At 38.0% G+C, this 25,330-nt stretch overlaps 1 protein-coding gene and 1 long non-coding RNA gene across 2 annotated transcripts in view; one reads left to right on the top strand and one right to left on the bottom strand.

The window, feature by feature from the left end:
- Positions 1–6,071: 6,071 nt before the first annotated feature.
- The window catches only part of LOC143854562 (metal transporter Nramp3.2-like), a 39,033-nt gene continuing 19,774 nt past the window's right edge, over positions 6,072–25,330 (bottom strand). The window contains exon 4 of the mRNA XM_077364595.1: positions 6,072–6,835. Coding sequence (XP_077220710.1) covers positions 6,614–6,835 — 222 coding nt within the window. The 3' untranslated portion in view covers positions 6,072–6,613. The remainder of the gene's footprint in view (positions 6,836–25,330) is intronic.
- On the top strand, positions 8,156–9,033 carry LOC143862312 (uncharacterized). Its single transcript, XR_013240256.1, has 2 exons — positions 8,156–8,322; positions 8,679–9,033. It is a non-coding gene; the product is annotated as an uncharacterized LOC143862312 (long non-coding RNA).

Raw genomic sequence — 25,330 nt, 5'->3', positions numbered from 1 at the left:
CCAAGCCCCGGTGTGTCACCGGCTCATGATAGGAAATCAAGTGATAATTCGGGAGTTTCTGGAGGATGGAGCCAACATAGACTTAGTAGTAAGGTCTTCATGGCGGAAGGATCGGATGAGTCGGGAGATAACTTGGATAATCTTCCCTTAAGCACGATATTGAACAACAAAGTCCAGGCTGCTAGTTCTTCAAGGGTATAACTTTACATACTAGAGGGCACCGTGAACTCTATTTGCCAATTGAGAAGGAAAGATATAGATAGGATTAAAAAGAAGTACAGAATTTAGAAGGAGTATGGGCTTCGTCTGCCCAAGCCCAATGAACGAGTCTGCGAAAGCTCAAAAGAAGGGGAAGTTTCTTTCTATGAGGAGGCCGTTAGGGATGGTGTCTGGTTTCCTCTTCTGGATATCATAGACAAAGCCCTTATGTTCTATGGAGAAGCTCCTACCCAATTGCTTCTGAATGGATAGCGCAATATCCTAGCATTCATGGCGAAGGTCGAGACGTTCAAGGCCTGGGCATCACAGGAGATACTTCGCAAGTGTTTTTCCCTAAATAAACAGGGCAGAGAAGAAGGGTGGTGGTACCCAACCCACCAGAGGGGGATAAAGGTGGCAACGGGAACCCCTTCTTCCATAAAGAGATGGAGGAATGAGTTTTTCTTTGTCAATCCCATGAAGGAGTAAAGTGGTTGTTTCCAACCTCTTGGAAAAAACCAGTAGAAGAGAAAAGGAATTCGGTACCGGAGTTGGGCGGTGCCAAAGAAACAATTTTCAGAGAAGTTTTGAGCAATTTCGTTATAAACTGCAATGAGTTCAAGTTAGAGAGAAATTTGGTGAAGCAAAGGAGAGCCTAGCTTTAATTTCCCTTAGCCGACCTTCACCTCTTAACTGTTATAATTTATCCATGCTTGTTCTAAATGAACCTTTCCTTTTAAAAAGATGAGCCGGAAGATAGACGCACTCCCAATCTTGGACCCCCTTAGTTGTTGAGGAGGCCCGGAAGTTAGTATGACTGGGCCCAACTCAGTCCGTCGAGAAGGGACAGAGGAAGGTCGGAGAAAAAAGCAAGCACGTAGTGAAGGAGTAGCCACCAAGCAAAATGGGAAAGGCAAAGGACAAGAATCTGGGAGTCCCAAAGTCAATAAAGGGACCCCCCAAGGTCCGTTATGTGAAGGTAGATGGATGCAAGAAGACAAAAATGATTTTCTGCCACACGGTTCTGGAGGGCGGTAAGCTGAAGATGCAGGGCGAGGTTTTCCGGCATGAGTGGAAGATCAGCACCAAGGATTTAGGAATAAGGAATCCTTGAGTAGTTGCGAAGAAAGGATATATGGGGGGGGGGGGGGGGGGGGCGCTTCCTGGTGAGGAGGCTGATCTTAGGAACATATCCCCCGTATGTTAGATTGGTTGTAAAATCCCGAGCAAAATTGCTACACATTGAGGAAGAATAAACCGTGTAGAAATAAATTTTTGCTTTAACCTAGGATTCCTAAAATTTTGCTATAACCCAGAATTCCTAGGGACTAATTGATTATATTGTGATTTAATAAGCTCAAATATAAATACCTTTAGTTGCTATAGAAAAGAACTCGTCCACTTGATCTACTCCTCGAAAATTCGGCGACGATCTAATCGACGCGAAACCACAAGTTGAATCGATGGAATCCTTTTGTTGAACAAAAGATCTTGTAAACAACTCTTTGTTTATTTTATAATCTGATCTTAATCTGATTATACTATGGGAATTATTGTTTAGAATAATGAAAATTAGTTGGATGAATGCCTTTGAGTTCAAAAACTCAAAACTAGTTGATGGATAGAGAGAGAGAAGAAAGGGGACGAATTTTCTTGTGTCTCTTTCAATTTCCAGCACATAGATTATGAAAGAGCTGTAAAAAACTCTATTCATTTGTCTTGTATTTATAAGGATTTGAATTACCTTTTATACAATCCAAAGTTTTTAGAGAATTCTCAAAAACACCAGGAAACTAGTCAAAATTGGGAGCTTTCAATTTGGAAACAAGCTAGTTTGCTTTTTTCAAAATAGAAACCAAGCAATGTGGGGAATATTTTTAGAAAAATTCTTGGAAGTTTAGAGAACTCTAAATTGGGCAATTTTTCCAAGTAGAAAACTTGGGTTGCTTTATTGGATAAAAACAATCCCTAAAATAGCTCATACACTCTTCTTTTTCTACATTTCCGCTATAATGTTGTAGGTCAAATTTCGACTTCATTTTTGGATAAGTAAATAACCGAATTAGAAAATATCATAAATTAGAAAGTTGTAGATCTTTCAAATTTCTTCGAAATGAGTACTTACACATTAATTTTGGCCAGGAGGTGAGTACGTTATGACTGTTTTAGTAAAACGATTCTATAAGCTAAACTTACAATTATTTATTTAATTTTTTAATTAAATAAACATATTTCCTTCCATCCAATGGGATAAAAGCTCCATCCGTAATTTTTTATAATTCCCAAAATACCCTTTAGTTAACAATTTAACTAAATTTGTATTCCCATTGCGCCCCATGGTGTGTACACACCATTAGAACTATGTAAATATTTCCCTTTGCATCAAATGCCACAAAAATAATTCGTGCGTGCAAACCAATAAATGCAGAACCTCTATCCAATAGATTATAATAGGTCAATCAAGTAGTGTGTGGGATCGTAGCAGGGATTCAACGGTCGATCCTGGAGAACCCAACGATGGGCCCCACTACGATCTTGCTCTGTAGTCATTGCTACAATCGCATTGAGTTAGTGGCCTCCACCGAGACGTAACCCTGAAGATAACCGTCAAATCATCATACCCCTAATCACATCAAATGTGCAAGTCTTTTCTCCAAGTCCACATCTACTGAGTTGAGTCCTACCGAGAGTGGACATTAACTACCCCCTAGGCTCACTCATGGTATACCTTTCAGTCAAACAGTGTCGGCCTGCAAATGCATTTGCTAAAAATATTTCAAAACTTATTTTGTGAAATCCTTTTTGATAAACACTTTATCAAATCCACCTGGCTAGGTATTTTCTAGGCCTACTGCTCTGACTAAAACTTAGATGTTATCCTATAAAATAGGTGGAGAATTCCATGTTGGGTATCACTATTGACCTCGAAGGTTTGTCCAACACTCTAGTACTACCCTCTAATGACTCCAATATAATCACGGTTAGTTAGACAAAAAATGAGAGACTCGTCAACAGACCAATATGACCCATCAGGTCAAAGGACATGTAAAGGGTCCTGTCTGATAGAATAGCTCAACTATCTCCTGTCCACAAGCTATTCTAATGTGATCCTGTTCAGTACGCAACCTCCATCAAAAAATGAGTGGGTTGCACCCTTGGGTTTACAATATGCATATATCAATATAGAGGAAATGGTTTGTGAGCAGCTGCTCAGATAAGCTTATCTAAGCAGAGCTCACAAACCATGGGGGCACATTTTTGGGGTGATCCAAAGCATTCATTTGGAAGGCATTTCCATGGATAGGGTGTGTACCAAAAATCAGCCCTACAGGATCATTCTAACCCTGCCATTTGTGGAGGGGAAAATGGGCAGAAACATGGACACACAGTGTTTGTCCATTTCCCCCTCCACCTTTGATTAAGTTAGGATGATCCTATATGGCTGATTTTTCGTATACTCCCTATCCATGGAAGAGCCTTCCAAATGAATGCTTTGGATGCCCCCAAGATTGTGGCCCCCCCTATGGTTTGTGAGCTCTGCTCAAATAAGCTTATCTAAGTAGCTGCTAACAAACCATTTCCTCATCAACATATATATATATATATATATATATAATATCCACATTGATCTAACTGATCATATCCGTCCGTGCAATTACATAAAATGCGGAAACTGATCCGTTTGGATGTTATTGAGTCATTCGAGTTATGAGTGGGATCGTCGCAGGGATTCAACATTCGATCCTTCAGAACCCTATGGTGGGCCCCACTGCAATCTCGCTCTGTAGTTAAACTACACTTGCATTATGTCAGTGGCCTCCATCGAGACATAATCCTGAAGATGACCGTCAGATCATCTTACCCCTATTTACAACTTGCATGTGCAAGTCCTTTCTTCTTGACTACATCTACTAAGTTGAGTCATACGGGGGTGGACATCTCTTACCCCCGTGGCCCACTCTTGGTATACTATTTTGGTCAAGCGGTGCTCGGCTTCCAAATGCATTTGTAAAATCCATTGAAAACATTTCAATGTTTCATAAAATATTCCGATAAACATTTTATCAAGTTTGCCTGACTAGGCTATTTAATAGGCTTACCGCTCAGACAAAATTGTAGATGTCGATCCTTTAATTTTAGGGCGAAGAATCCCTTGTTGAGTATCACTATTGGTCTCGAGGGTTTGCCCTATGATATAGCTCTATCTGAATGTGACTCTAAACTAAAATCATTATGAGATAGACTAAGACCCTAGAACGGGCCAACAGACTAATAAGATCCCTCAGGTCTAAGGACATGTGAAGGGTTCTGTCTGGAAGAACAACTTTATACTCTCTTGTCCACAAGTTGATCTTTATTTAATCCGGTTCGGTTGCGTGATCCAATCGTCCCAGCCACTCTTCTTACTAGGGTCCACTACCCAGATGACCGAGATAAGCCATCTCACGACACGTGCATGTAGGCAAGACCGGTGCTAGTTGTATACAAAAAGAGATGTCCAGTCTCTTTTCCAACTATGAACTATTAAGGTTTGCATAGAACCGAGATGCCATATCTCCTTACTCCCTTGGATCTGTGAATCCTTTGAGCATGTCATTTCTACTATGCTACCTGAGGACGAACATGTGCCAATAAACAAGCACATCACACACATTCATTAATATAATTACCCATTCATATCATGAAATAAATCTTTATTGATTAATAATTGTCACTCTACTGGCTTTTCAGGGCATATACTCTAACAATCATGGGGTTTGTTATTCGGAGAAAACGAGAGGTGATGCAAAGAGGACCGTTGGATGATCTCATGACACGTGTCTAGATCTAAATGGCGAATCCCAAATTTACCCCAAACACTACCCATCAAGTGGTTAGGATGATATTATGAAGGCGGACTCGAGGGAATGTTGTAGTTTAGTGATGGCCGTGAATGCTTCCCAATCACATACATGAGAAAATGGCGGGGGGTAACAATCAGGCAAAAATTACATGTTTTGATGACTAAATTTTTACGAGATAAAAAGAGCCAAAAGATTAAAAAGTAAGTTATTTAATAGCTATAAAGATAAATACATCTATAAGGTATTCAATAGCTATAGAGAAATTTACATATATAAGAAATTTAAGAGCATAAAGAAATTTAGATTTAAAAAGTATTTAATAGTGGGAAAAACAACTTTATATTTGCAAGGTTTCAAATAACCACAAGGGCCAACCTAGTTTTCACATTATATATATAGGATAGATATTAAATAAATATCTGTAAGGTATTTAATAGGTAAACTGGTAAAGAGAAACTAACATTTATATGGTTGTAAAATAGCCTTATATATGATGTAAATAGCCTTGTGACTAAGTTAGCGAAACTGACATTTATAATGTCTTAGAAATAACTTAGGGTGTGTGCATGACAACCAAAATTTTATAGATTTAGATATACATTAATATTAGGTCCCGTTTGGATACCTCATACTTTGTATTTGGATTTGGAATTGAATTTTGAATACAAAATGAGTAGATCTGCCAGCTCATGTTGAGGGAGACAGAGAGGGAAGGGGGTACTTCCAACTGGAGGGGAGAGGTTGAGGAGCAAAGAGGGTTAAGGAAACTGCCAGATCTCTGTGGATTTCCAATTACTTATTTCCACATCATATTTGGAAATCTGATTTTTTTTCACTGTCAGTCGCTGATTTGGAAATTCAAGGATTTGATCCGGATCCAAATCATAACGCAAAAAGCCTGCAAATGCGAGAAATCCAAATCAAAATCTTCTCGGCATCCAAATGGGCCCTTAGTGTTTTTTATAAGAGAGCCTGTACGAAGCAATTGCAGACGCTAAATTTTATGTGGGCACGTATTGCACAGAAATATAATTGTACCAAAAAGTTCTGTTAGGTCCAGATTTCTTACAAGATCAACATTCATGATTTCAAATATATGCCCCCTATGATCCGTCACCAGATCCCAACAGTTCGTTCCCATAGCTAACATTTAATTCCCATAGTTTTTGCAACTACATGCAAATAGAGTTGTAAATAATACATTCAGATTTTTTCTACCTGAGAAGGAAATAAATCAATGTTACTCAAGATATTACACTTTTTTGGAGAAAATGTTCAATTCATGACTTGATCTTTTACATGATAAGTGGACACTATGTCCGGCCATGTTACAGCAAACAGCACGGGGACTCTGTTGTATATGGCACTGGTTCAAATTTCTCTAAATATAATTTAACCAGTAGCTCAATTATGCAAGTGGGCTACAGATAATTATATAATTTCATAATAATTGAACTTGAAGAGCAATTGGTCGCACCCCACTTAGCGATTAGGTGGTCTTTTACTGTACAGCATGATTCAGTCCGTCCATTGCAGTGATGGAACATGGTCAGGAAAACAAAAATGGGCTGTCAGATTCCAGTTTGGGTGAACCTCTTGAGGGAAGCTTGGCTGAGCCAGGTCGGAAGAGAAATTCCTCTTAAAATAAGATAGATAATAAATGCCACATATGCCACTGTTACAGCGCACACAGCAGAACTGAAGAATATGCCGCTTACTTCAGAAGAGAAGAAGTCCACCAATAGATACCCATTGATCAGCATCACCAACACAGCCACACTCCATGCTACCATCTAAACCATAAATCCAGAAAATGTATGAGAAAATACAAGCTAACAAAGAATTCATGTGTATCAAACGGCAACACCATGCATTATTTACAGATAAAGCACAAAAATTGGCAATATAGGACCATAATTATTGTAACACCAGTGAAGTTCACAAATGTCCACAAGGTGGAGATAGGTAGCAGGTAGCGATTAGAATACACATGAACTGGACATCTACTCATACAAATTCATCTAAAAAAAGGCTATGTAACAAATAAATAAGAACCATTAAAAAAAAAGCAGGGGGGGGGGGGGGGGGGGGGGGGGGGCGATGTAACAAATATGACTGTCAATGAGTGCTTAAATAGATGAACTTTTAAAACTTCTACGAACAGGATCCACAATGAATTACAGATCCTGGAAACTGTAGCTGAACTTTGATAGTGTACAGTATGGTGATCTCTCTCTCTCTCTCTCTCTCTCTCTCTCTATATATCTACTACAATAAGCTGGGATGAAAAGGAGAGGATTTTTCAATTTTTTTGAAAATTACGTGAGAATTACACCTCACATTTTTTGACTTTTTTTAACAAATTGCACCCATTCAACTCATATAATTTCAATCCTACCCCCCCTCCTCTATGCTTTTAACAAAGGCACCCATTAAAGCCATATAATTTCAATCTTACCCCCTCATTACATAAATACCTCTTATGCCCTTCATTCCTTCGTCTCCCTCTTCTCCCCTTACCATCGAACAACCACAAAAAACTAATCCCTAAACCCCAAATATAAAAACCCATGTAGCAAAACCCATGTAACTAAACCCCACCCAAAAAAGGAGATCGAATTGGGGTTATGCACCTCTCTCTTTCTCCATGTCGCCATTCCACCTGTACTTTCTACCCATCTCTGTCGCCATCAACATGCACAGAAAGTGGCTTCCAAGCCTCCCCCTCCCTTAAGTCCTCTCATTTCTTGGATATTTTGATTCAGTATTAACTTTAGCAATGCCAAAAACTTCATGCTTCTGGAAGTAGATTAGTTGCCTTTCTGCTTCTTTCTTATTAACTCCGAATAATTCGGGTTTTTCATTACTTCTTTTTATGCAGTCTATTTAGGGCGGAAATGTTATCCTTGATAGGTTTGCTTTACTCAATGGTGTTTTGGGGGTTAAGTGGAAAATGATTGAAATTTATCTTTTTCTTTCATTTGCAGGTTGTTCCACTATCCGATGGACTCTTACTTCATCTTGGGCAGTGATTGTAGTTTATTATTCTTTGGGTAAGAAATAAATTATTGAAATTTTAGTTGATGATTAGGTTGAAAATAATTGAAATTTATACATATTTTTTACTTCCAACATTACTTGATGTGCACAACTTAGGGTTAACTTTGTTTTTTATTCTTACTCTGCTTTTGGGTCATTGATTGAGGAACAATTCGGGGGTTTCAATTTTTTTCCCCAAAATCATGAAGGAGAATTACAAAGTCAGAATTGTTGATTGAAGGTATGTTTATTTCATTAATTTGTTTTGTTTAACTTCTGAAGCGATTCAAGCATTTCTTGCTTAATCTAATTTGAGTGTGTTTTGCTTTCATTATATGTTCTTATTCTAAATTTGAATAATATTGATAAATTTGAATTCATGGGATATGGGTCTGTGGTTTCGTAAATTCTACTTTTTCCTTTTCAAAAGCTGGTTTTGTAAATTGTTTTTTTTTTATAATTTGTTTGGTTAAATTAAATTTCAATGATTATGTAGATTTGAATATATTTTTCTTCTATTTTCATGTATTTACACCGTTCAATTAATGGAAAATATATTATTTTTTATTTCTAATCTAACTATATGGATCCACACAGGTGCATTTATGTGGATGTGTCGGTTTCTGATATGAGACTTGGTTCTAGCATGAAACATGTGCTTCTCTTCTCTTTTCTTTTTTCTTTTTGCAGTGTCCTTGCTCAGCTTCTTCTTCGTCCTCTACTTTTTCCTTTTCACAAATTGGTTTCACAAATTAGTTTTTCAATTTGTTTGGTTAAATTGAATTGCATTATAAATGTGCAGAGAATTTAGAACTATGTACTTTTCAAAGAGAACTCTGTCTGTGTTTTTTTTTTTTCTTCTTAAATTTGATACCTGCTCACAATATGGTAGTCCTTCCCTGTTTTAGAAACAACAGGGAACTTAAGTGTTTCATATGTGGATGCAAGCTCACCCTGTCTCTGGATGTGTTGTTGTTTTTTTTTTGAAACAAAATCTCTGGATGTGTTTCTTTGCACTATATTTCAAGCGATGCTTCAGCCAGCACAGTTACAACATGATAATCATCTATCACTTTTCTCCATTCTTTTCCACTTTGCTTTTATTGATATTTGACACATCTTTATGTCCATTCAAGATGCAAGGTTAGATCTTAAATGCCACACCATTTGATCCCTTATTTCACTATTGTCATGCAATTCAAGGCATCTGTCCCAAATTTCACGCAAATATGTCTTTGATCCATCTAAAATTTGGCTGTCTTGGTAAAATCATATGAAAAAAGTGAAAATGTAGAAATTTCATAACAAAAACCCCCATGTACTGATGAGGTTTTCAACTGAGAAAATTATCACAGTTTCTGCTATTATTCTCACATATTTATAACCACTATGGTTCCCAGGTCTGTTCTTTTATCATGGCTCTCTCTCTCTCTCAGCGGGCTCATGACACGAGCACTAGGGATGATTTAGTTTTGTCTCATAATGTTGTCAACAAAGCCATCTCTCCAATTGAGATTATTGTGTCTTTTTAAAGACAGAATCTATCAAAATTGGTAGTTAGTGGTAGATAGATCATAGGTGTATTTGTTTATTATTAGTAAAGAGTATTATAATCTTCTGCTACTTGCCATTTCGAGTGTTCGATTATGATGCTTTCAACAAAATGCACAATTTGCTTCTGACCCGAAAATAATCTTCTCCATTGAGAAGGGCGATATATATATATATATATATATATATATATATATATATATAATCTATGATTTAGTATTTTCAAAGCATAACTAAGTTATTGAAAACATTGGTCAGATTAATGAATGTATCTCCTTTTTCGCATGTACTTTGCTTTACTGTTATCTCTCTATTATCGTTGCAACAACATTACCTTGATATATCAAAATAACTTTGTTACCAGTGATCAATAAGCTCCAATATACAACAAGGGGAATGATTAGGATGATCTAATCATAATGTTCAACTAGCATCCTCGGTCTCATGGTCTCATGCATGTTACTTGCTAACTATCTTTAGATTACTGATGCCTCAAAATTTGAGAAAATTATAATTGTTTGTAGATACATGAATTGTATCCTATTTTCCCATAAGAAAAAATATTCAACTTACATTTTTTGTGGTTTGTTTCCTACATCAGTAGTTTTTATAATTATTTTGTTTTTCTTTCTCTTCCCGTGCAAAGGCTATAGATCACATTCAGTGTTTTGATCAATTAGAAGCTCAAAATACCCTTTCTTTTTCCTTTTATCCTTCCTGAAAGTCTGGAATTTTCCTTTTGATTAACTATAAGCCGTATAACAATGTTTTCTCTTTTCGGTCTTATACTCAGTACATTTTCAGTTTGTATTTGAATTAATTCTTGGGTCACTCGAAAAAGATATTAATTTTCATGCCGCCCCGTGCATCGCACGGCGGGTCTTTACTAGTATGTATATATATATATATATATATATATATATATATATATATATATATATATATATAGTAGAAGAGAAAAGAAGAGAATTTTTTGAAAATTCTATGAGAATTACATATCACTTTTTTTGACTTTTTTTAACAAATGCACCCATTCAACCCACATATTTTCAATCCTACCCCCTCCTTTATGCTTTTTAACAAAGGCACCCATTAAAGCCACATAATTTCAATCTTACCCCCTTCTTTATGCTTTTTTAATAAAAAATATATAGGGTGATCTTAACCATCCGATTGAAGAGGAATATGGAAAACTCTATAGATTGGAGGGCTAGGATCAGCCTATGGAAATGATTTTTGGGGCACAACCTATTTATGTTGTGTTCCATCACATGGACGGTTTAGATCAACCTATGATGTGGTTTATACAATTCTTTGTCGGCCCGTGATCGCACGGGGTTTTTGCTAGTATATATATATATAGCAGAAGAGAAAAGGAGAGAATTATTGGAATTTCTCCCAAAATTCTATGAGAATTACACGTCACTTTTTTTGACTTTTTTTAACAAAGGCACCCATTCAACCCACATATTTTCAATCCTACCCCATCCTTTATGCTTTTTAACAAAGGCGCCCATTAAAGCCACATAATTTCAATCCTACCCCCCTCCTTTATGCTTTTTTAATTATGGAGACCTCTATAGATTGGAGGGCTAGGATCAGCCTATAGAAATGATTTTACGGGCACAACCTATTGATGTTGTGATCCATCACATGGACGGTTTGGATCAACCTATGATGTGGTCCGTATAGTTCTTTGTCAGCCCGTGCATCGCACGGGTTTTTTTACTAGTGTGTGTGTATATATATATATATATATATATATATATATATATATAAAATCCCAAGGGTTCCCATGGGTCTAATCATTCACCTTATCTCTTGTTTTGATGCTAGGAAACCCAAATTTATTAGCATTTATGGACTGATGTGTTGCTTTGAGGTGTTGTGTTGTATACAGGAATTTCATGTTATAATCGCCATTACACAACTCCTCTCAACACATGACTTGTGGATCAAGGATCAAAGGAACCAAGAGCTTGCACCTACATTAGAGGCAACATCATTTGAAGATGTTCAAGTCAAGAAGCTCAATATGAACATTCCACAAGTTCCTAGCAAGTGTCAAGAAGGAGCTTAGAGTTGAACATGCCATGGTTACACCTCATGTACCTCAACATGCATTGAAGATTGGAGGATAAGTCACAAGAGCCAAGACAAGGTCAAGATGTTCACCCAAGCAGAAGAAGTCCAAGGAAGTGCAAAGGAGCCGACACATTCCAAGAAGACTCATGGTATTCATTTTTAGAATGTATTTAGAGTTCTCTTGATTTTATGTTTAAATGCACTTTCAAAAGGTTTTCAAATGGTTTTCATACTCAACTTTTTACATCTTTGAAAATCATACACATACACACTCAAAAATGTGTTTAAAAACATAGGACTTAAGCCCAAAGACCATGGCCCAAAAGACCCTTGAGCTTTAAAGTTAAAAATGAAATTTTACACAGGGCCGGTCGACTGGGCTATGCCGGGCGACCGCGGGATGGTACCTGGAATTCCAAGACATCACGAAATTTATCCGGCAGGTCGACCGGGTCAAGCCAGGCGACCGCAGAATCAGTTCTGTTGAAACAGAACTATTCCAGCATGGGTTTGGGAGGGCGACCGCCGTGGGTCGGTCGACCGAGATAGGTTTTTTGAGCTGAATTTTTGAGCGAACAGGTTGACCTCGCCGGACGACCGACATGGGGTCGGTCGACCGCGGCAGTAAGAAATTTGAAAATATAAAAGGGCGCCTGATAGGGGCGGGCGATCGCGACGGTCGGGCAAACTAGCCGTTGAGGCTTGCGCAGGTTGACTTTTTCAACCCTGTTTTTTACAGTTTTACCCCCAAAGGGTTATATTTTCAAATGAGCTATATATACATCATTAAAAACTATCTAAAGAAAGATCAAATCCCATTTTCCTTGAGCCAAAGCCTTCTATCAAAAGCTAAACCTCTTTGATCTTGCATTTGCACATTTTATCAAGAGGAACTCCATAGGCTATACATTTTATCTTCCTTGGAGTGATTGTGAGCTATCAAAGTTGTAATCCGCCTATCTAAGAGGCAAAAGAGTTTTTCTTTTATTTTCTTCATTGTATTTTAGGGTCTTCTCTTCGGCCCGGTAACAAAGGTGAAGACATTGTGAGGGTCTACTCTTCGGCCGTTAAGAAAGGTGAAGACGTTGTAAGAAGGTGTGTCCCCTCGCCAAGGCTTCGTGCAGAAAGGGTTTGTTCCCTTTGGAGTTGGAGGAGTCGGGTGTACGGCTTCGAGATTCAGCCTTTGAAGAATCTCATTGTTTAGTGGAGCGCCCCAAGGAGGTAAACTTGGAAGAGTGGAGTAGGTCTTGTGATAGACCAAACCACTACAAATCTTGTGCTTTGTGGATACTTTCTCTCCTCTTTATCCTTGCACATTGTGGTGATTGGTAATCTCTAACCTAAATTATATTTATGTTTTAAATTGAACAAGGGTTAGTAAATGCATGTTAAAGTAAGATCTAAACTCTAGCTTTCATATTTGTGTTAATTTGAACAAGGGTTAGATTAACTAGTGCTTAATTTTTTAATTGGCAAATTCACCCCCCCTCTTGGGTTGTCACACCTGTATTTCAATATATATATAAAGGGCGGCCCAGTGCACGAGGCTCCCACCATTGCGGGGTCTGGGGAGGGCCAGATGTAAGCAGCCTTACCCCTGCTTTGCAGAGAGGCTGTTTATGTGACTTGAACCCGTGACCACCAGGTCACAGTATGGTGATCTATATACGAACTAAAATTTCCTTGTAAAACTGTTAAAAGCCATTATCATTCTGCAACCGACCTAATTGCAAGCTAAACCATAACTTGTTATGTTTGTTCTAAGTCAACTTCCAATGTGCTGTTTAGTATGAAGCTTAGGTGTTCATGATAGTACTAAGTGTAAAGTCATCTATCAAATTCTTGAAAGAGTAATAAAGTACATTGTTGATTTGCATTGAATTGATCAAATCTGCCATAAAAAACTGAAAATATAAGGATGGGAGATAGATTGAATCTTCAAGGATGTACACATAAAACTTCCAAGATAACTACCAAAATAATCCAAATCCATAGATTAATGAAGGAACATGATCAGTCGGAAAAAAAAAGAATCATGGAAGGACATTTTGACAGGATGAGGTGCCGTGGTATATGTTATTTGCAGATGACATAGTATTAATTGACGAAACCATAGCAGGAGTTAATGCTAAGTTAGAGTTATGGAGAACTACTTTGGAATCCAAAGGTTTTAGATTGAGTAGGACTTAGACAGATTATATGGGGTGCAACTTTAGTAATGTAAGGAGGCGGGGCGAGGATGTTTTAAATATGACTGGACATGAGGTACCTAAGAGGGATATCTTTCACAACTTGGTTCAATCCTACATAAGGAAAGAGAGATTGAAGAAGATGTTAACCACGGAATAAGAGCAGGTTGGTTGAAGTGGAAGCATGCTTTAGGAGTTCGGTGCGACCGTAAAATACCTACCAAGTCGAAGGGAAAGTTTTATAAGATAGCTGTGAGGCCAGCCATGCTGTATGACTCAGAATGTTGGGCCACCAAGAATCAGCATGTGCATAAGATAATTGTAGCGGGGATGTTCACAAGGTTAGATAGAATTAAAAATGAAGACATCCGTAAAAAGGTTGGGGTGGCACCAATTGAGGAGAAGATTAGAGAGCACCGCTTAAGAGGGTTTGAGTTAACAAAAACCAAACAAACTCAAACACGTTGTAACTCTTCAATACTTTAATCATAAACAACCTTCTAGGCTTGTCAGTTCCACGCGTTAAAAGACAAAGAGTAGATTTGCGAAGCTGAGGAAGGATCTGGGAACCATCAAGCCTGGGATTTCTGGATTATCCATTCATGGAGCCTTTCCGGAATTTCAAAAGCTGAAATCTGTGCGCCCAGGGAAACAAGGATCTAGAATGGATATATCTGGCTCCCTTGGGGGGTTTTCTTGTGGAAGATTATCCATGGACAAAACGGGCATCTCCTTCAAATTCACATCAGAAGGGGTTGAAGGTTTAAGGTAAATAGTGCGAGCTATGATGGAGCCCCCATGCTACCCAAGGTATGTGTCGCCTGTGGATGAGGGGGTTCCCCAAGTCTTTGGCTTGGGATTAGGGGATAGTGTCTGGGAAGGTAATATATTTTATCCTGATACTGGCAATGCAGTGATGCTGTCAATTGGAGGAATGATTATCCTCACTTAATGAAAGGAACGACCCAGATATCTATCTTTGAACAAACCCCCAAGGAAATCTACAAGATATGATTAAAGTATTCATTTTTTGGGACCTTAATATATTATGGGAAGCCGTAAAGATTTACTTCTATTGGGATGGTTGAAAATGGCTACTACGGCGCCATTAATACTCATTTATGACAGAAGGAGATCCTTGCACGCCATATTAAATGCGAGACTGGACACTTGGCCTACAGTTTACAGTCCTCCCGAGGCGGTTTATCATATATAGCCAACTTCCTTGCCTCTTCGCGTTCCCTCCAAATTATCAGAGTGAAGGAAAAACAATCACACCTATTCACAAGATGGAGAACCAGAACGCTTCGTCCTCATCTCGTCCATCTTCTTCGAGCCCCCTGGTTTTGGGCCGGAAGAGGAAACGATCGGTGGATTTGTTGGAGATGGAGGACTCTTTAAAAAGGAAAAAAGCTATGGTGTATAATGAGGAAATAGCCTCCAAACAATCACCCACACCCAGAGAAATCATTAGGCATTTTCTGAAACGACAATGGAGGCTATTTAAAGAGGCGACTAACAGAAGGCCGGAAGTATTTTTTAGTCTGACTAGGTCATGCAACGTTAAAGAAACTCATTCACCCATGCATAAGCATCCTTTCTTTATCAAAGTGATGGTGGATGAAAAGTCCTCGAGACTTCTTCGGTGGGAGAAAGATAAAGAGGTGGGGATCCAAAAACTGGAGGCTATGATTAATAGGAAGAGGGCTTCTGAAGATAAAGAACCATCGGATGAGGAACTCTCGACCATTAGTCTTGATGAGGAGGTATTCGCCTCTGAGATTGTTGGGCTCCTATCGAACTTACAGAAATGTTCATTTTAAGGGGAGTCTCTTTAAGAGGTTTTTATTTTTTACTATCTCAGGATTCTTATGGATAGTGTTTTAGAGCTAATTTGTTTTGGGTTTTGAAGGATGGTCCCTGACGAATGAAATATGACAAGATTTTTTTTGGATTTTTCGGCGTCTCTAACGTTGTAAATATGAAAGGGACTGCTGGTCCCTATCTTCTGTAATCATCGGTTTGAATTATAATATATATTTGTCGCTTTTCAAAAAAAAAAAATTGTTCGTCTCTCCTTGTGATTCCTTTTCTTGGATTTGTGAGCCCTGTTTCCACACTTGATGGATCACCATGTCCCAAGCCTCTCTTTCTTGCCATTCTCGGTTGACGGTCTCCCCATCAATATGACATGCTAAATGACTTGTTGGTAGGTTCACATGCAGCATAGATGATAAACGAATACAATATAATAGCCAACGGTTCACCACATGATTTACCCATCAAATAATCCAAAGCAGAAGGCCTTCAGTTGAAATTCTTTAGCATGGGTTAAAAGTAAAACTCCGGACCAGTCCAACAACCAGTTTAAGAGCCACAACTCCAAAAATTTCTGTTTACACATCTTCCAAAATGCCCACATAACAAATATAAACGAGTGAAGACAATGTCATGAGAAACTAAAAACATAAAGAAGACCCAAAAGGACCACCACATGATTTATCCACTCAATAACACCTTCCACTTAAAATCCTTTAGCTTTGAGCAAGATTATGGATCCCCCAAAGCCCATTCGAAAGTCATTAACTTAAAAAATCACATGATATCCTCACTCCCTAAGTGAAGAAATCTCAAGGATACCAAAAACTGCAATGGGAACAACTGCCATAAAGGAACGTAAAAATAAATTTTCATGGGAGCTAAAGTTGAGCAGCATATTTCTAGTCTCATATGGCATAGTGATGAAGGCATTCTACGGGCCTTCCGGTGAATGCAATTAAAATGACGCGGAGACAGAGGTTCTATTATATGAACTTCGAATGCGTACCATCATTACATTTGTAATGACTGTGATTATCTTCTCTTTCAAAACCCTAAGATTTGGGCCTTTGGATCAGTGGATCTATTTTCAAGGGTGGGGATCAACGATCCATCGTTGATCAACCCTTGATCTTAAATTTTAATCACTCTTTTCCCTTCGATTTGCTTGGATCCATAGATCTTAGAATCTATGGCTATTGAAAGTTATATCTAAATTCTCTAATTGAGAGAAGAAAATAAGTCTTGTTGTAAAAAAATAATTTCTGTGAAAAATATCACTTAAAAGGTGGAAATTTTTTGTATTAAAAGTGGAGGGAAGAAACCCACGTTTTTCCTTGTATGGAAAAACGTGCATATGGTGTGGGTCCACCTAAAAATCTTTTCAATAATCCATTGAATATGGTATACTTTGCTTTTAATTAGTAATAGCATTTCAAAACTACTAATTATATATATATATATATATATATATATATATATATATAATTATGGTAAGTAACAATGATTGTATGATAAATAAGTTAAGAATGTTGGGAAGGGAAAGATTCTTTTTCTTTTTGGAGATTTGATATCCACTTTGAAAGGAATCTTGTACTCCTCTTTTGGTATGATAGACTTACTTATGTAAAATTCAAAATCTCAAAATTATAGGAGATTTCTTAAAAGATAAGATCTTGTAATTTTTGGAAAATGGGCAATCAAATCCCAACAATAGAAGGACGCCCAATCCATTGGGAAATCAAGGGATTTGATTTTTGAGCAACTACCATATCTCTTTCACGCTCTTTTATATAAGACTACAGCAAAAGAGAGTAGAATAAAAGAAACTTGGGCTTCCTCACACGCCCAACTCTTTCTCCTTTTTCCCTCTATATCTCGCCCATATTCTCCCCTTCCTTGTTCTCCTTGCACACCTCAACAGTAGGAGGGAGGAAGAAAGGAAAAGTGAAGATAAGAACGAAGCTTTGACCTCCTGTCTCAAACTCGTCACAAGTAAGTACCCTCGTATTTTTAGTACTGAAAGATCCAATGGGATTCTCGTCAAGTTCATGTTTCCCTAGACACAAAAAGGATTGTTTTTTACAAACTTCTAGTTTGGATCGATTCTATGCATATCCCTGCATATGGAAATAATGTATTAATTCAGATTTTCCTCTTAGACAGATTTTTCGCATGCAAATAATTATATTCACGCATATTTTCATTCACAGGCAGATTATGTGTATACCTAAATAAACTTATTTATTCAGGTTTCATTCCCAACAGATCATGTGCTTGGTAATAATGAGCCTGTCCATGTTTTCATCACAAACGGATTTCGCACCTGAAAAATAAGTGTATTCCTTCATAGTTATTCACAGGCAGATTATGCGCATACCTAAATGAAATTTATTCATTCATATTTTCATTCACAGACATATCATATTCGTGCTAAATATGTGTTTGTTCATGATTTCATCACAAACAGATTTCATACATGATAAATAAGTGTAATCCTTCATATTCTGATCACAGGCAGACATAGATAAGTATATTTAATTAAGCATAGACTTACAAAATAATTTTCTTTTTTGGGACAAATTCTTATCTCACAACCTATATTCATACAAGTACATTTATTTACTTTCATACAAAATTTCTCACCTTATCTGTTCTAGTTACAAAAGCATTTAAAATGAATCTTGTGTTTAACCTCATTTCTCATCAATTCGATACGTATATATATTTTAAAATGATCCTAGCGTGTATTTTAAAATCTCATCAGTTCTTTACACTAAATGATTTAGTGTAAGTTTTTTCCATCTCTAATACTATACTACCACACTTACATATATTCATGTTCTTTCATAGGTCTGTTTCTTTTTATACACTATCGTATCCTAGCAGGGTCTGCTTGAATAACACGATTTAAATGATTTCCTATATGTTCAGATTTTCCAACAGCCCTTTAGGCCCTCAAAAAATAAATTCTTCCTTGAGTGTTCAAAACCATGTGTAGGATCTGTACCGGGTTACTTGCTGTTTTTAATACCTAAACCAGGATAGCTATAGTGCTGCCTGTGTGGTATTTAACTACTTGCTGTTTTTAATACCTAAACCAGGACAGCTGTAGTGCTGCCTGTGTGGTATTTAATTACTTGCTGTTTTTAATACCCAAACCTGGATAGCTATAGTGCTGCCTGTGTGGTATTTAATTACTTGCTGTTTTTAATACCTAAACCTGGACAGCTATAGTGCTGCCTGTGTGGTATTTATTTACTTGCTGTTTTTAATACCTAAACCTGGACAGCTATAGTGCTGCCTGTGTGGTATTTATACCTTAGACAAGGCAGTAGTTGTATCGTTGCAGGTACCCTGTTGACCCCAAAGTCAAGGGCTTCTCCCGATAAAGAAAATATGAAAATGATTAAAAGAACCTACCTAGACCGAAATAAGTTGACTCTATTTCACTTATTGATTTGCCTTCAGGACCGCTTCTTGGCTCCTTCTAGCAGGGACTGATCTATTCACCTTGTTGTAAGTTAAAGGCAGGTGATAGCTAACTTTGCTCGTATGGCTTTCAATTCATGCAACAAGAATTGTGAAGTATCTAAATTTTTATGGTTTTCTAAACTATTCTATGAGGAATGAAATTTTGTCTCTTGTATTGCATGTTGGAAATGAATCTGAATTCTAATAAAGAATTATCAGTTTAATTGCTTTTATCACATGAAATAACTTGGAAGTCGTATGGAGACAAAAGAAATATCCAAAGAGGAAATGGGAAAGGGTGATGGGAAACCATTGAGTTATCCCCGTAAACAAAGGTATACAACTTGAGGGAAACGCGCACCTCCTAGTTGATGTCGGAATCCTACGGAGACCAAGAGTCCCTAGGCGGTATGATCTACCGTAATAAGTCCACGCGGAGTCGACCGTGTCGGCAAGGGCAACAAGCTAGTGGGAGCTGGAGTGCCCTGGGTTCCTAGGTTTAAATGAAATTGTTATGATAAGAATGTGGTAGATTTATAATTGTTCCTAATGTTATTGAATTATTCTCTTTCAGTTATTAGTACATTTGATCATCCTAAATGATTTTTCTATTCAGTTGCAGAAGATTTTGGTAAACCATTATTTTGAAAAAAAATTCCAATTGTCTTATCTATAATATGGAACTTGATATGTTGTTTTAAATTGAATTCTTATACTGGTTCAGTTTCTATCATCCTGCTGACCTTATTTTTCTCCCCAGGATTAGAGAATTCTAAGGAGGGTGCGTTTGCACACGAGGATGTCTAGGAGCGTAGGATGATGGGAGCAAATAATTAAGAAGACGATACCCTTCGTCAACACTTTGAATTTATTTTAAATTGGCTAGTTCGAGACTTTACTTAATTGAGTAAATTGATTTTAAGTTAAAGTTATTGTAAGGAGACATTTTGGAAATGGAATAAGAGCGATGGCTATTTAATTTTCATATATGGTTTAAGAAAAAAAAAATTATGGGTATTTGGCAGGTGTTTGCTTGTAGCGATTCGGTCATGGAAATCGGATCGTTACAACATTAGAGCCTCATGATAGAAAGGGAGTCCACAAATCATCTCAACAAAAAGAGTCCTTGGGACTTTGGAGATTGGAGGGAATTATTTTGGACATACTAGATTTATGCGGTAGAATTAATCCCACATTCCATCATAAAGATAGATCTGCAATTGAGATGACCCACTTGTCGGCATGGTGTAGGGAGGAGAGAACAGTTGTTAGTAGGTGATTCAGTCCCACTCCAGCTGTCCGTTTCTCAAGAAAAGGGGCTTCATTGAGTATGGACAATTGGCATCATATTTTATCAAGGCTGAAGGATGAACGTTAGACTCCTTTTGTTTCTTAAAACTGCTAGATTTTATTGCTGTTTCTAGGTCCTTTGGTATCAATGCAGGGACATCATGCCCCATGCTGTTTCTTTGTTGTACTGCTATTGGTGGTTTCTTTTGAATAGAATTTCAGGTTGCAATCGGTTAAAAAAAACAGAGCATAAGCAACTTCTGAAGAAAAGAAAGCACAGATAAAAGCAACATAATTATTGCAGATATTCAACACATAAAATGACAATTTGGAAATGACCTTCAATCAAAATTCTGTAGTGTGATGCAGAACTATGGACCACAATAAGCTCCATTTTGAGAGCCACAATTTCCAATTTTTGCATGCACATCTTCTGAAGGGTCATCAAGGCTGAAGGATGAAGGTTGGACTCGTTTTGTGTTCTTAAAACTGCTAGATTGTATTGCTGTTTCTGGGTGGTTTGGTATCAATGCAGGGACATCTTGTCCCATGCTGTTTCTTTGTTGTACTGCTATCGGTGGTTTCTTTTTGAATAAAATTTCAGGTCGCAATCAGTTAAAAAAAAAACAGAGCAAAAGCAACTTCTGAAGAAAAGAAAGCACAGCTAAAAGCAACATAAATTACTGCAGAAAATCAACACATAAAATGACAATCAAAATTCTTTACTGTGGACCAGAACTATGGACCACAGTAAGCTCCATTTTGAGAGCCACAATTTCCAATTTTTGCATGCACATCTTCTGAAGGGCCCACATGGCAAAAAAGGGTCAAAGAAACAAAACAAGGGAAAAACAAACAACATCTTGAAAATTGAAGAGGACCACCACCCACACAACAACACCTTACAGAAAAAATCCTCTAGTGCTGAGCAAGACTATGGGCTTGCCAGAGCCTCATCTTAAAAGTAACTTCAAAAATCACAGTATACGCATCTTTTGAGAGGAATATCATACAGATCAACCAACATCCTCTCTTGAATAACCAACACATAAAGTAATAAAGGGATGGTCAAGAAAACCTTGAAGTGATTGTTGTCTCCTTCCACCCACACAACCACAAAGGCACAAACACACCCAAATAATTTTGACTCTTTCAAGGCTACTAAGTAAATAGGAATTCCTCTTAAGATGCCAAGCACTAGAACCCATTTCTCAACTTTAAGTAACAAAAGGCAAGTGATTAAATGATGAGAACTGGTTTCCATGCTTAGTCCATGTAAAACTCAAGTATCATATCATTCCACAAAAGAAACGCATCACACATCATTATCATCCACCATGTTCTCCAATAAAGATACTCTTTAGAAGAGTTTGTTATCTAACAGAGACCATGGAAAGCAATGACTCCTAAACAGCAAAATAGGCTACTAAATGGACCTAGGGAGGTTACACAACCCCCCAACTTCCACAGTGTACTTGTTCACATAATTGAAGGAGCAAACCTTACTTGATCATGTAATAAAAGGAGTGCACAAAATTAGAAGGGATATGGACAAGACATGGCTAGAGTTCTTATTTTCTCTGAAATAGCAGAAAAATTATTACAGAGAGAGAAGAAAAATTGCAAGGGGTGCAAAGATTGCCCCACAAACAGAAAATCCTTATAGGATTCGCCCATCGAAAGAAATCTGTTAAATCATTAGCTGATATAAGAAATGAGAGAAAAACCAAGATACTTCCCCAAATATATGTACCAAATCTGGTTGAAAAAAGTGCTTGAATCGCCACAAGGCATGAAATTGTTTACTCCCAAGAACAACTAATTTTTTTGAATGGCAGCAATTTTTCAATTTGGATGTGATATCCTCCTCTATGTGTGTCTTAGTGTGATGCCCTAACGATCCTTGTGGTGTGATGTCTTAGGTATACCTTGGGGTGAAGCCTTCTTAACTTTGTATTTCTTCTATCTCTCTTTCACAGGTAACTTCCGATCTCTTGAACTTCTTCTTGTTTTCCTCCGTTGTTTCTCTAAATCTCTGGATTTATTTCTTTAGATAATTTATATTAAAGTTTTTGTTGAAGAGTGTGTAAGGAGGTACTAAATATGAGTGGATAGGAGGTACCTAAGAGGGATATATTTCGATATCTTGGTTCAATTCTACATAAGGAAGGAGAGATTGAAGAGGAAGTTAACCATAGAATAAGACCAGGTTGGTTGAAGTGGAAGCTTGCCTCAGGAGTTCTGTGCGACCGTAAATTCCCTACCAAGTTGAAGGGAAAGTTTTATAAGACAGCTGTGAGGCCAGATATGCTGTACGGCTCAGAATGTTGGGCCATCAAAAAGCAGCATGTGCATAAGATGAGTGTAGCGGAGATGCAAATGCTTAGATGGATGTGTGGCCACACAAGGTTAGATAGAATTAAAATGAAGACATTCGTAAAAAGGTGGGGGTGGCTCCAATCGAGGAGAAGATGAGAGAGCACTGCTTAAGATGGTTTGGACATATCCAACGTATGCCTTTGGATGCTCCGGTGAGAAGAGGTGACTCGTGCCAAATTGAGGGAGTAAAAAGAGGTAGGGGTAGACCGAAAATAGCATGGGTAGAAACAGTGAGGAAAGACTTGAGAGCTAGGAACATAACAGAGAACATAACCTTGGATAGGATAGAATGGAAGAAAATGATCCACGTAGAAGAACCCAACTAGAACCAGGATTAGAGCCGGGTAGATCCCTTTTACCTTCTTCATGAATTTGTTTTCTAAAGGATTCATTTAGCCGACCCCAACTAGCATGGGACAAAGGCTCTGTTGAGTTGAGTTGAGAGTTGAAGAGTGTGTAAGGGTAATTTACTCATTATGTGTAGTATTGCGGGTATTGTAGTCTTTGTGCCATGTTGCCCTACTTTGGCCCTATATACACATCATATTCATGGGAGGACTCCTTAGTGGAGACTCTCCATTCCTCTTCTTTTTCCTCTCTACCTTATCCTTCTCTTCTAACATGGTATCAGAGCAAATATCTTAAAGGAAGGAAGAAAAGAAGAGCAGTTCCATCTCTTAAGCTCCCACACGCAACCCTCTCTCATGTCATTCTCTTTCTCTCTCATAGGGTTTTTCGTAAACCCCTCTTTTTTCCTTTCTCTGTTTGCTGTAAATCCCAACCCACAAATCTCTCTCCCTATACTATCTCTATCTCTATCTATCTCCCTATTTCGGTTTTGGTGTAAAACCCTTTCTGTTGTGCGCATTGGTGCACAGCGCAATCCCCCCAGCTCCGTATCTCTCTCGCTCTCCCACTTCTCGCGCGATTTCTCTTCCTTTCTTTTTATTTTGCCATAAACCCTCCACCTCTCTCACATTCTCTTCGCATCACTCGTAACCCTACACTCTTCCCCTTCTTATTTGTCGTAAACCCATTTTGGATTTCTTCTCCATCCAAAACCTCAAATCCTTAATCCCAAACCCTAAATCCCTAAACCCTAACCCCATCTTGTGAGTCACTAAACCCCAACCCCTTCTGGTAAATATCATTCGTAGATCCATCCATGTTCCAAAAAAAAAAAACAAAAAAAAAAACAAAAGTAACCCAAAAAGATCCACTCTTTTCCTTCTTTTCTTCATTTTTCTTTCTTGTTCTTTCTTGTTCTAAATCCATAATTCCCTTTCGTTTTTGTTCCCAAATCCATAAATCTCTTTCTTTTCTAAATCTTTATCCCTTTTGAGAGATCTTTTTCATTCCCGACCCCCTTCTTTATGGGTTAAATTCTTTCTTTATGATTTAAACTTTAATCCTTTCTTTCTTTCTCTCTTTTTTGAGCCTCCTCATCCACTCCATCCTAATCTTTGTTTTCTCTCTCTATATTCCTTGTATACTATGGTGTTTGCCTTGATCTCAAAAGTGCACACCAAGTGTTTGGTGAAATGTCCAAAAAGGCTGTTGTGCCATGAAGTTCTTCTTTTCGTTGCAAGTTGAAGGCCTCAGGCCTCAACTTGAGGGGGGTGTTGAAGGTTCCATGGATGGAATGCTGGTGAGGTTTTTTGTCATTTCCTCATTATGTAATTTCTTCTTTGTTGGTTTGGTTACCTTTATGGTGGTTCTAGTTGGTTGTTGTTCTTCCTCTTTTGTTTTATTGTCTTCTCTAGCTGATGCTGTTAACCACTCTTTGTTGGCAGTTCCTTGATTAGTATGATTCCTTTATATTATTGTTCACCCTTCCTTGTTGGTGATTTGTTGGTCGGTTGGTTTCTTCTTCGTGTTGATTGTTGTTTCCTTCTGCTTCATGTTTTATGTTATTGACATCACCATTCTCTGTTAGTGGCTCACATTGTTAGTGTCCGCTTTTACACGAGTGTGTAGTTGCCTTGTGTAGTTTTATGCATTCATCATGGTTTGCGTTGCAGTCCACTTCTCCTTGTCCGGCTATATGCCCGATTGTTAGCGTTGCTCTCAGCCTTATCTGCCCCAGAATGCGTGTTGCATGGTTTTAAATTTCGGTTTTGATGAAGTGCAAAATTTCGGTGAAATTTTTACAAGATTTCGTCCAAAATTTCGTACTGAAACTGAAACGTTTCGGTTTCGCTGATGACCGAAATCGAAACCGAAACTGAGATTTAAAACCTTGGCGTGTTGTCCCCCATCATTGGTTGGTTATCTACCCCAAGCGACGTGTATGCCATCGTTGGTTGGTGTTGTTCTCCCCAGGCGACGTGCTGTCCGCCGCCGTTGGTTGGCATTCTCTCCAAGTGACGTGGCATCCCCCGTCGTTGGTTGGTTATCTGCCCCAAGCGACGTGGTGTCCCCCCATCATTGGTTGGTTATCTGCCCCAAGCAACGTGCTATCTG

This window comes from Tasmannia lanceolata, unplaced genomic scaffold (genome assembly GCF_043159265.1).
Source record: "Tasmannia lanceolata isolate RefF3 unplaced genomic scaffold, GAP_Taslan_0.1 ptg000003l, whole genome shotgun sequence".
Lineage (NCBI taxonomy): Eukaryota > Viridiplantae > Streptophyta > Magnoliopsida > Canellales > Winteraceae > Tasmannia > Tasmannia lanceolata.
Note: the sequence above shows the minus strand (reverse complement) of the source record. Positions and strands in the feature narration are given on the sequence as shown.